The following is a 12,835-nucleotide window of genomic DNA, read 5'->3' on the forward strand; positions in this document are numbered from 1 at the left end:
AGAATGCATTCATAGATTATTTATATTATTCCTAAAAATAATTTTTAAATGAGTGGGAAGTAGTGAAAAGGAGAAAGCGTATATGCTATTTTTTCAAGAAGTGTAATAATGAAATAATTATTATAATTATTACTATTAATAAGAATACTTAAGCAAACTGTAGGATATCTAATAAAATGAATATTAATGCAGAATATATAAAATGGAAAATCTTTGTGGAATTTTTACAACTTTGGATTTTTAAAATTTAATACGATTAAAACTTCTAAGTAATATAAGAAAGTAACAAAATTTTCCCAGGAACTTGGAAATACAATTTTGAGAATTAAACTTAAATGTATAATGAATTAGCTAGGAAAATCACCTTTGTGAAACATAATGCCTTCCAGAGTGACAAGACCTGACTCTAACTTGGATGACAATGTTGACATATCTAACGAAAGAATGCATCCATGAGCCAAAGAAGCATAGATAGGGAGAGTCAATGAAGCCAATGTGGACAGAGCAGACTTGTCTCTTACCTCATTTTGTATGCCTTAGTTTCTCCATGCCAAAAATGGGGTTAATAAGAGCATTGCGTTATTATATAAAATACAAGAGCATCTGCTACCTAGTGAGGCTTATGTGTTATTAAAGAGAAGGAATGTAGTGGCTAGGCCAATATAAACCATGTCCCCATTCTTTCTCTGTTTCATTACTGACCAGCACCCTGCTTTTCACACACCAGGCTGTTGTGAGGCTATCAGCATGAGTCAGCCTCCTGAGCCTGTCCGGTTTTGGAACACGGAGCTGATCAAGTTTCTGAGACTGCCAGACTGAGGCCTAGACTGGACAGAGGTTGAGAGCACAAGGTAATGCCATTCAGCAAGGCCTCTTGGTAGCCAGCCAGCTATATTTCTTAATGACATGTCACCCTGGCATACCTAATCTGGTCATACTTTTAACAACGTGGAGTGGCCAGAGGGGATAGGTATATGTAGAAGGAATGAAAAGGCTAGGAAAAAAATGCATAAACTAAAATACTAACAGGTAGTTGTGTACAAGTATTATGGGGTGATTGAATATTGTCTTTGTTTTACTTGCCTATACTTTCCAAGTTTTCCTTAGTGGGTGTGCAGTACTTTAAGGTTTTGTAAACATGTCTAACTGAAGTTGAGGTGCTGAAAATCAAGAGGGACAAGGACAGAGAAGAGGCTCTGAGGCTTGAGGCTGAGGGAAACCTGTCAGAGAGTTAGAGGCAGAGCAGACATGATTAAGTGTGCTTTCCTAATGTGAAGCTTGCTTTCCCCAGAAAGACTGTTTCTATCCCCTGTACACTTAGGCTTTGAAGTGGCTCATTTGCCTGTCATTTCATTGCCCTAGCTGGTGACTGCAATGGAAAATATTTCTTTGAGAATTTTAAGTGTATCACTGTGTCTAACTCTACCAGACACTTGTTGAACCTGAACTTCCCAGATCTGAGTTCTTTTGTTGATGTTGCTTTAACTTTTATTAATATAAAGAGAACACGTTTCATGTATTTCATAGGTATAGTTCTAAGAAGATATCTCTGTACTACATTGGGTAGAGGGAGTTTGTATGAGGAGAAACAAATTTTAGAGAAATAAAAATAGAAATGAAAATGCAAAATCACTGTGGCCTGGGTGAAGTGGTTAGGAAAGGCTTAGAATGTGAAAGGTCAACGGATCTAATTCTCTTACCCTTCCATTCAGGGAGCAGGTGGTGCTTAAGCTGAACCTTAGAAGCCTGGACGGTTTGGATAAGCAGAGAGCAAGACATGAGCAGTGGGGACAGCAGATGGAGAGAGCAAAGGCACTGCGGCCAAAGTGGCCCGGCGGGCTGTAGATTGATTCTCCTGAAGCCAGCCAGCATTATCTGCAGGATACTTTTCCAGCCACCCTTTATTTTCAGCTGTGTCTTTGTTGCCTCAGTCTTGTGACCTCCGTGCGCAAGAGGAAGCCATCCAAAACAGTTACATGATCTGCTCCAGCCCCAGTGCTGGCGCGGCTTGCTCCCAGCCCAGTCCCCCTCCCGAACTCGCGCCGCTTCTGAGCGCACCACTGCCTCCTCCTTCCCCAGCCCGCTCACTCGCCAGTTTCTAAGCGACAAAGCGCTAGGAAGTTCTTTCTTGTTTGGTTTGGGGCGGGGTGGGGCGTGTGTAATCTCGGGCTTCTAGTGCAAATCTAAAATCCGATCAAGACGCGGAAATTCAACTCTTTAGATCTCGAACGCAAACGAGCTTTTTCTTTCACTTTCCAAGTGACCGTCGGTTCCTAAAACTAGTCCCGTAGTAGAAAGCAGCAGCACCCTCCTCAACATTTTGTAAGCCCAGCGTGTGTGGAAAACTGAAATAATCATTTGCAGGGCTTCGAAAATAAACCTTGCCTACGGTGACAAATTCTCCGTGGCGGAGCGGGTGGCCGAGCCCCTAGGGCGCAGCGCGCAGCTGCCAGGACCCGCCGCGCCCGCCCCGCCTCTCGCCCGCCCGCTCGCAAGCGTCCCTTGCAAGGTGGAGGCGGCGCCGCAGCGAGGGAGCTGTTGTCGGCCGCCAGGCGGGAGTCTCTGGGCCGCCGCTGTCTCTGCCGGGAGAGCGGAAGATGCAGGAAGCACGCTTGGACGCCGGCCGGCACTAAGGGGAGCAGCGGGCAGCGGCTACGGAAGCGTTGCGGTGAGGCCCTAAACAGACCGAAGCTCCAGTCAGCTTTGGCGCGTGGTGGACTCCGGAGGCCGCCGGAGCCGAGAGCACCAGGCGGGACCCGCTGGCCCCAGGCCCTAGAGGTCCGGGGCTCTGGCGGGTCTGGCACTTGGGCTGCCCACATCGAGAGTGCAGCTGCGGTGAAGCCGTCTTTCTGTGGGGCTGAAGCCCCGTGCAACACGTGGGTCATTTCTTTGAAACCATTAGAAACGTGCGACAATGAGGAGCCGGAGTAACTCCGGGGTCCGACTGGACAGCTACGCTCGACTGGTGCAACAGACCATCCTGTGCCATCAGGTTAGTGTGGGTGTCACCTGTTATCACCCAGGATGTGGAGTGTGATAGCCTGGACACAGACCCTGAGTGAACCTGTGTGTGTGAGGGGGTGACAAGTTTTCCTGCCCCCTAGCTTGGGGAGGCCATAAAGGACCCTGAAAGGGAAAAAAGGTCGATGTTGAGCCTGGAGCAGAACTAGAGTCTGGCACCGATAGACACAAGCCCCCTGAGTCACAGCTTAGCAGCACCAGTAGCTGCAGCAGCAGCAGCAGCCACAGATGGGCTCCAAGGGCAGACTTGCAAGATCTGTTGAGACTTGTTCATTGACTTCCCCGTGATTCCCAGGTTTGTGTGTCATCTCCTTGCCCTTCTCCCAGAGAAAAGACATAGGGAACTTTAAGCTCTCTTAAGCTAGACCATTGTGAAGGTCGAAGGCATTCTGTATGGTTAATTATGTCTCCTACACCTTTATTGCTGGTTTTATCATTGGTGGGTCAGTCTATACAGATAATTATATGTTTCCTACACCTTTATTGCTGGTTTTTTCATTGGTAGGTCAGTCTTTGTAACTGAAAAGTTAAAGCTGTCTTTAAATAAAACTTTTAATGATGCTTTTCTCTTAACAGTAAGTCTGAATAATCTCTTTTAAAAATGATACACACATTTCGGATTTGTAAGGCTTCAGCCAGCTCTTTTCCCTTACTTAAGATAACACTGGCAAAAGGTACAAACTTTCTGTTCTAAGATGAATATGTTTTGAGGATCTAATGTAAAACAGCATTGGGACTATAGTTAATAACACTTACTTGTATAAAAATTGAAATTTGCTAAGAGAATAGATGGCAGGTATTCTCACCACCAAAAAAGGGAACTAAGTGAGGTGATGGATGAATGAATTAACCTGATGATGGTAATCATTTCATAAAGAACACAACCAATGTCAAACCATCACATTATACATTTAAAGTGCACACAATTTTTGATTGTCAATCATACCTCAGTTGAAAAAGACAGCATTTGCCTGCAATTGATCAGAAGAAGAGAAGGTTAGGGGGAAGTAGAGGAAAGACCAGAGTCCCAAAGTAACCCATTTGGTAGATTCTGTTTGCTAATATTAAGATCCCGTGGTTTCCTGGCTATCCTTTTTCTCCACCTTGCAGAATCCAGTGACCGGCTTGCTTCCAGCTAGCTATGATCAGAAAGACGCATGGGTCCGAGATAATGTGTACAGCATCTTGGCTGTGTGGGGTTTGGGCCTGGCCTATCGGAAGAATGCAGATCGGGATGAGGATAAAGCAAAGGCCTACGAACTGGAGCAGGTATTCAGAGTAAAAACTCTAGGAGATTCAGAGCTATGTGAGGTTGCTGGGGGGAGGAGAGCAAAGACTGAATGTAGCCGGCAGGAGCTAAGAGAACTGTATTTTGCCTGTCCTCTTTTTTCTTCACCGTCCTGGAATTACATTGCAAAAGGTTTTCCTGAATTGTTCTGAAGTGGTTTTTTTGTTTGTTTGTTTGTTTGTTTTTGCAATGGAAACTTGAAACTTGCTGATTCAGGGAAGGGGGCACAGTCTGTTCCATTACAGTGGAAAATCCCATCCTGAGATCTTTCCTAAAATGTATAATCCTCTTTCTACGTAAATGTATTTTGCAGCCTCTATCATATTTATTCTTGTTGACAAGAATGTTTGGGGGCAGATATCTACTACTTTGCTTCATTTTTTGAAAATGATTGGTGGCATGGGGGTACTTCAGAAAATGTGTGGAAATAGAGTTCAAAGATAAACTTATTTTGGTACAAAAATATTTAAAATCCATATGTAGTTTTTTCATAATACACATTTGCCATGACTCCCCATATTTGTATGAGGGCAACACACAAATAGACCTTTCAGACTAGACACCAGGCAGGTTATTTGTTGATTTTTATAGCTGTGGCCACTGTTTCAGACCCTATTGCTCCCCTGCTTCCTCCCCATGTGCAAAATGAGGTCAGACTCAGCAGATGCTTTTCAGCCAACTTTCAAGGCACTTCTCATAAACTAGCATCCTTCATAAAACTATCCTGACACTCAGGGAGCAGTATCTTCTTGAATGACCAAGAAAACAAGTTATTCTAAGTTATATGAGACTTTAAACAATTTTTTAATGTATTTGAGAGGCAGAGAAATAGAGCGTGAGAAAGAGAATAGACAGAGCTCCCATCCACCGGTTCATTCCTCCAGTGTCTTCCACGGCCAGGGCTGGGCCAGGCCGAATCTGGGAGCTAGGAATTCAGTCCATGTCCCCTACTGTGGATGGCAGGAACCCAACTACTTGAGCATTGGCAGGTTTGCATTAACAAGAGCTAGAATCAGGCATGGAGCCAGGACTGAAACTCAGGGCTTCCAGTATGCGATGCAGGTGTCCCAGCTGGCATTTTAACTGCTAGGCCAAATGCCCACCCACTATATGGGACTTTTAATGTAGAAATACTATGCTGTTAGTTGTAAAATGTATATGAATTCTGGCCGGCGCCGCGGCTCACTAGGCTAATTCTCCACCTTGTCGCACCGGCACACCGGGTTCTAGTCCCGGTCGGGGCACCGGATTCTGTCCTGGTTGCCCCTCTTCCAGGCTAGCTCTCTGCTGTGGCCAGGGAGTGCAGTGGAGGATGGCCCAAGTGCTTGGGCCCTGCACCCCATGGGAGACCAGGAGAAGCCCCTGGCTCCTGCCATCGGATCAGCGCGGTGCGCCGGCCGCAGCGCGCTGGCCGCGGCGGCCATTGGAGGGTGAACCAACGGCAAAGGAAAAGCTTTCTCTCTGTCTCTCTCTCTCACTGTCCACTCTGCCTGTCAAAAAATAAATAAATAAAAAAATTTTAAAAAAATGTATATGAATTCTTATCCAATAGTGGAAAAGATTCTTTCTACACCAGTCGTTTTCTCTACTAATCATCCTCAGACTTAGGCAAAATGAGTTCCAGGCTAAATTTATAAGTCAGAATACTGAGCTTTGGTTATTACTAAAAGTACCAGCATATTACAGAGTTGCAGTCCTTAGCAATAGGAAAACTTCACTGTGCTATCTTCAGCAACAGTAGGCACTTGTTATTTTTTCAGGCATTATTGTAAGGTGCATACATCTGCCAAAAGAAATTATTGGAGTCTTTGCTGTAGCCCAGGATGTACAGATCAAATGCTGTTATCTGTACAGGTCTTTTATACAAATAATACCATTGTAGAAATTTTGAAAATATAGAGAAGTACTAAAAATGAACTGTAATCCTGCTCCTCCCTAAATCCTACTTCCTGGTTTTAGTGTTTTGATATTTTGATCTCAATATTTTATGTTTTCATTAGAAATTAATATCAGTAAAACTGGAATTACATATCTAGTACAATTTGACCATTTTTTGAAATATTATTAGAAAAGTATTTTGTCTCCCTATTGACCAATCATTCTTCAAAGAGGTTTTATTATTTTATCACATTAATTTTTTTCTCAAACTTGGTTCAGGATTAATCTAGACCAAGAATCCAAAAATCATCTCTGTATAGGGCCAGTTAGTATTTTCAGCATTGAAGTCACGCGATATCTCTGCCCAGCTATTCAACACTGTAGTCGTGCAAAAGCAGCCAGGAATAATATATAAACAATGAGTATGGTTATGTTCTAATGAAACTTTATTGACAGTAACCACCAACAGTAGGTTGGACTTGTCCCTGATCTAGATGAATGATTCTAAACTCTAAATATACATTGGAATCACTTGGGAAACTTTTAAGACATACCTTTATCCTGTCTTAGAACAATTTTAAGAATCCCTGGACATCAATATAAAAAAAAAAAGATTCTAATGTACCACCAGGGTTAATAATGACTGATTTATGGTCAGTATGTGAACATAGATTAAATCTAACAAATCCATAATTAAATTCTCAGCTACTGTCAACTTTCCATTATTGTGTGGATTTTCCCAAAACATTGATTGTTAATCCTGTCTACCTTTTCTTCAAATTCTCACTTTGGTTTCTTTCTGAGAAATAATATCAGAGAACTGAAGAGAATTCTGGATGTAAAAGAGATGAGGACTTATGCAACTACCATATCCTAGACTGAGAACAGGATTATTCACGTCCATGTTTTTACAAATGCCCCTTTCTCTTAGACACAGGATACAGTCTGAAACCCATAAACAATAAATAGGCACACAAACAGGTATCACTCTGGCTGCCGTAAGTTCTACTTCTTCCTCGGTTTTGTTTTGTTTGTGCAGTCTCTCATCTTTTCTCTTGAATTTAATTACCTTTATAAGAAGGACTTTGAAATCTTCCAAAATAAAGCTCTGACCTCATTTTAATTTCATACCCTCGTATCATGGTCTGCGCATCAGTTTTATCTGCATACCTGTGTCTGCTCAAACTCAGTGTGCCTGAAATCCCATCTTCCCAAAAACAACATCAAAAATAAATAAATTCCCAAACAACAATTCAACAAGTAACCCTTTATTGGTGTCCTCATTCTACCAGTCACCCAGGCAACATTACTTGGAGTGTTTCCCATATCGTGTTCTGTGGAACATGAGGCCAAATAAGTTTGGGGCTATGTTAAACTGCATATTTCTTTAATTGATGCTTTCTCAGAACTTTTGGTATACTAATATACATTTTGAATAGAAAGTGGAGTGAATTTTCAGCTTTTCTAAGTGCATTCATTACTTGTGGAACAGTCCTTTAATAAAAACACCTAACATCTTGGTAAATAGCTTTCATTGTACAAACACTTCCCAGTAATTGCCAGTATTTTATTCTCACAATGCTATGTGAATTAACTATTACTCTTCCCAGTTTACAAGTGAAGGGGACAAAGGGCAGGAGATGAAGCTGGAATTTGGTGGTGTGCATACAACATGGATGTTAGGGCTTTTAGATGCAGTCCTGTTTGCGTTTTTTCATCCAAATGAAGCCATAGACATTGTTACCTCCAAGTCTTTACAGGTTGTGTCTTCTCCAAACCTATTCAAATATCCAAATATCCTCTTTTGAAATCCCAGCACCAATCCCACTTTATCAATGGTCCCTGTCCTTACAGACCACTCGATTGTACAGTCATCACTTCTTTCTCAGGACTCCTCTCTTGGAATTTCTAGGTCACTTATTGCCTGTAACATTCAACATGTTCTTTTTTTTATTTAATAGAGTTTGTGTAATTGTTATGTGCAAGGTCCTATAATAGATACAAAAAGGAAATCTGGACAAAATATATAGACAGTTACATAATTTTTCAAATTTTGCCTTTTTTTACTTTTTATTTATTTTTTCCAACATAACACTATATTTATTTTTGATATAACATTTTTAATTTGCTTTTGGAGAAGACATTTGAAAGTTACTCGCAGACATGAGTTAGGTTTTTTATATACAATCTGCTTAGTCAATTGACTAAATGTCTTTTTCTGAACATGGTCTCTGCTCCTTTTTCTCAAGGGGTTTATAGTCAATGGGATAGACATATATATATAAATAAATAGTTACAATACAGTAAGCCAGGTACTGTACATATTGAAGATAAGTATTAAGTTCTGTGGAAACACAAAGGCAGGATTGTCTAAACTTTCCTTGAACAAGGCAAAGAAAGTTCACATAGAAGAGTTGAGCTTTAAAGGATAATTAGGGATTGCTGAGTAGACCATGTTGTAATTCATTTTTTTTGTTTTGTTTTGTTTTTTGTTTGTTTGTTTTGTTTTGTTTTGTTTTTTTGACAGGCAGAGTGGACAGTGAGAGAGAGACAGAGAGAAAGCTTTTCCTTTGCCGTTGGTTCACCCTCCAATGGCCGCTGCGGCCAGCGCGCTGCGGCCGGCGCACCGCGCTGATCTGATGGCAGGAGCCAGGTGCTTCTCCTGGTCTCCCATGGGGTGCAGGGCCCAAGCACTTGGGCCATCCTCCATTGCCTTCCCTGGCCACAGCAGAGAGCTGGCCTGGAAGAGGGGCAACCGGGACAGGATCGGTGCCCCGACTGGGACTAGAACCCGGTGTGCCGGCGCCACAAGGCGGAGGATTAGCCTAGTGAGCCCCGGCGCCGGCCCAGGAATTGCTGAGTAGACCGTGTTGTAATTCAGTTTTTGTAACATATCTTCCCATCTCTCTTATTTTATCTTCCACAAAATCTGGTATATATGACTGTATATGATTATATACTATATGGTCAACTCACAGGTACAAAGATCCATGTCCACAAAAAAAGTAGATGATGTATAGGCATTTGGCTTAGTGGTTCAGACACCACTTGGGATGCCTGCATCTCATATTGGAATGTTCATGTTCGAATTCTGACTCCTTTCCTGAATCCAGCTTCCTGCTAATACACATACTGGAAGACAGCAAGTGATGGCCCAAGAGATTGAGTTCCTGCCACCCATGTGAGAGACTCAGATTGAGCTCCCAAATTCTGGCTTTGGCCTGGCTCAGGCCCAACTGCTGGAGGCATTTAGGAAATGAAATAAAGAACCAGCAGGGCACTGCACCCCCCTCTCTAATAGATAAAAAGAAATACAAAAATTTTAAAAAGCAAATTAACTTTAAAAAAAGAAATAAATATGAGGTGAGGTGTTACTTTGTGTGAGTAGAAGCCCTGGTATATGAATGTGCACGTATAATTTATACCATCTAGTGTACTTGAATCAGAAAACAGCCCATGTGTGGGACAAACTACAGATACCTCCTCTCACTCCTACCTCCACATCTTTCCTATTGATTTTATCCTGAACTTGAAGACAGAAATGGCTGATAATGGCCATTCCAGGAAGACAAAAGTGGTTGGAAATCAGGAATCTTCCATCTTCCACTGAGAACATGGTTCCCCAAATTTGCTGTTTTAGTTAAAGAAAATTTAGATAGGAATAGTCACAAAACAGGATAGATGGGTAAGCAAGAGAGAAAATTACTAAGGAAGTAAAATAGCAAAGAAGCCAATGAAGTGAACTGAGGGGTCTTATAGAATAGTATAGAAGTTGAGTCCTATACTGATTGATTAGAGGCCCTCAATATGCTTTGTTTGTTTTTTTAAGAAACCATTTATTTAACAAGTACAAATTTCATAAGTACAACTTTAGGAATATACTGATTCTTCCCACCATACCTGCCCTCCTACACACAATCCCGCCTCTCCTCCTCATCCTCCCCTTGCCCATCCCATTCTCCATTAAGATTCATTTTCACTTAACTTTATAACACAGAAGACCAACTCTATACTAAGTAAAGATTTCAACAATTTGCACACACACACACACAATGTAAAAAACTGAGAACCAGTTTTACTGTTAATTTTCATAGTACATCTCATTGAGGACAGAGGTCCTGCATGGGGAGTAAGTACACAGTGACTCCTGTTGTTGATTAACAATTAATACTCTTATTTATGACATCAGTGATCACCCAAGGCTCTTGACATGAGCTGCCAAGGCTATGGAAACCTTTTGAGTCCACAGTCTTCATCAGTATTTAAGCAAGGCCATAAGCAAAATGAAAAGTTCTCTCCTCCTTTCAGAGAAAACTACCTTCTTTCCACTGGGGTCTCACTCACAGAGATCCTTCATGTAGGACACTTTTTTTTTGCCACAGTGTCTTGGCTTTTGCAATAAAATGGATGAATCTGGAAGACATCATATTAGTGAAATAAGCCAGTCTCTCTGATCGGTGATAACTAACAGAGCACCTAAAAGGAAACCTGTAGAAGTGAAATTGACACCCTGAGAAGCAATGACTTGAGCAACCCTTGTCTTGACTATTTAGGAACAATTTTTTTTGTTTGTTTCCGTTTTTTTTTTTCCTTCTTAATACCATTGGTTGAACTTTTTACCTAACACAGAATTAATCATATGTGTGTGAAGCATTGGTTGAACTTTTTACCTAACATAGAATTAATCATATGTGTATGAAGTCAACTGAAAATAGATCCCAGTAAAAAATAAATGGGAATAAGAGAGGGAGGAGGAAGTTTGTAACTTTAAAGCTATATAGTTCTGCATACATTCCTACAGACTTACTTCTAAGGGTACAGCTAAAAACTTGCCATGGGACTCCAAAGTGCATTGAGCTGGGTAGTAAAAATGCCATCTTAAGTGTTAAAGTGATCTCGAGCCTTTGCTGTGGCTCAATAGGCTAATCCTCTGCCTTGCGGCGCCGGCACACTGGGTTCTAGTCCTGGTCGGGGCGCCGGATTCTGTCCTGGTTGCCCCTCTTCCAGGCCAGCTCTCTGCTGTGGCCAGGGAGTGCAGTGGAGGATGGCCCAAGTGCTTGGGCCCTGCACCCCATGGGAGACCAGGAGAAGCACCTGGCTCCTGGCTTCGGATCAGCGTGGTGCGCCGGCCGCAGCGCGCCGGCCGTGGCGGCCATTGGAGGGTGAACCAACGGCAAAGGAAAAGCTTTCTCTCTGTCTCTCTCTCTCACTGTCCACTCTGCCTAAAAAAAAAGTGATCTCGGCACAGCAGCTCACTTGGCTAATCCTCCGCCTGCGGCAGGGTTCTAGTCCCAGTTGGGGCGCTGGATTCTGTCCCGGTTGCTTCTCTTCCAGTCCAGCTCTCTGCTGTGGCCCAGGAAGGTAGTGGAGGATGGCCCAAGTGCTTGGGCCCCGCACCTGCATGGGAGACCAGGAGGAAGCGCCTGGCTCCTGGCTTCGGATCGGCACAGCACACCGGCCATAATGGCCATTTGTGGGGTGAACTAACGGAAGGAAGACCTCTCTCTCTCTCTCTCTCTCTCTCTCTCTCACTGTCTAACTCTGCCTGTCAAAAAAAGTGTTAAAGTGATCATATTAAGTGTTAAATTGTTCATATTGATAGGATTAAGTGTTAAACGGATCGTACAAATAAGATCAAGTGTCTACTTGCTTTGTATTAAACCTGTTTGTGTACATGTAAAACTGACCTTTGTTACTGAGCAGGTATATCTCTTTCAGATAGTTTGATGATTCACACAGGTTTGAGGATGAGGACGCTGGGAGAGGGTAGGGGGAACTGTGGTGGTTTTTTGTTGGTGACAAGAAAGCTATACCATTTAAAGCTGACACCAGAGACCTGATAGGGACTTATTAACTGCATTGAACATTTTCTCCTTTGCTTTTGACTCTATATATAGTTACAAAGCCAGATTAGATTTATAGCAGCTTCAAGTTGTATTAAATGATATTTTGCTTTCTGTAATACTGTTATAAAATGAAGTTTGTTTATTCTCAAAAAAAAATCAAGTGTCTAGGAATAACAATGGATAGAATTAAAAAGAAGAGAATGTTTCAACATGAGAAGCAATTCACTTAGCAGACTCATAGAATGGCAATCGCTCTAAAATAGCACTCTGACCTAAGAATCAGTATGCTTTAAAAATGAGTTCCTTTGGGTTACTGATTTAAAGAAAAGACAACTGAAAATCCTGCCTCTGCTTCCCACTCTAATTTGTTGGATGTTGGAAAAGAAAGTACATGGTAGAAAACTTTCAATATGTTGTAACACATATCAGAATTGAATAAATGAAGGCCTTCTTAAATAATGTTTGTTAACAAAGTATATTAAAGGGCTAGTCTGTCATTAAGGTTGAAGTAATAATAAGAGAAATGATCTTTACTTTTCTCTTAGTAAAAGTCTTCATAAAGAGTTGGAACATACTTTAATAGGAACTATCCTCATCGTGCCTATTGCTTGTTGTGTATTTTGAATGTGCTTTTAAAAAATAACAGAGTGATATAGCACCCAAGTAGATTAGTTTTCAGAGGTGTCCTGAAGCCACCTCTGAGCTAGCATTCCCTGGAGTAATGTGATTGGAGTTCTTCTGGACTGTGAAACAGAAAGCTTTTTGGAGAAGTGGAGAAGGTGTTCAGTGCTATGTTCTTCCA

The 12,835-nt window shown here is 41.9% G+C and overlaps 1 protein-coding gene across 6 annotated transcripts in view; it reads left to right on the forward strand.

The window, feature by feature from the left end:
* The first annotated feature begins 2,520 nt into the window (after window positions 1-2,520).
* Window positions 2,521-12,835, forward strand: part of PHKA1 (phosphorylase kinase regulatory subunit alpha 1) — a 123,410-nt gene continuing 113,095 nt past the window's right edge. For 4 of the 6 annotated variants that reach the window (XM_062183642.1, XM_062183643.1, XM_062183647.1 and 1 more), the window contains exons 1-2: window positions 2,521-2,992; window positions 4,132-4,290. In XM_062183642.1, coding sequence (XP_062039626.1) covers window positions 2,915-2,992; window positions 4,132-4,290 — 237 coding nt within the window. In that variant the 5' untranslated portion in view covers window positions 2,521-2,914. The remainder of the gene's footprint in view (window positions 2,993-4,131; window positions 4,291-12,835) is intronic. The other 2 variants (XM_062183641.1, XM_062183646.1) reach the window with 2 other exon arrangements.

Source organism: Lepus europaeus, chromosome X, assembly GCF_033115175.1.
Source record: "Lepus europaeus isolate LE1 chromosome X, mLepTim1.pri, whole genome shotgun sequence".
NCBI classification, from domain to species: domain Eukaryota; kingdom Metazoa; phylum Chordata; class Mammalia; order Lagomorpha; family Leporidae; genus Lepus; species Lepus europaeus.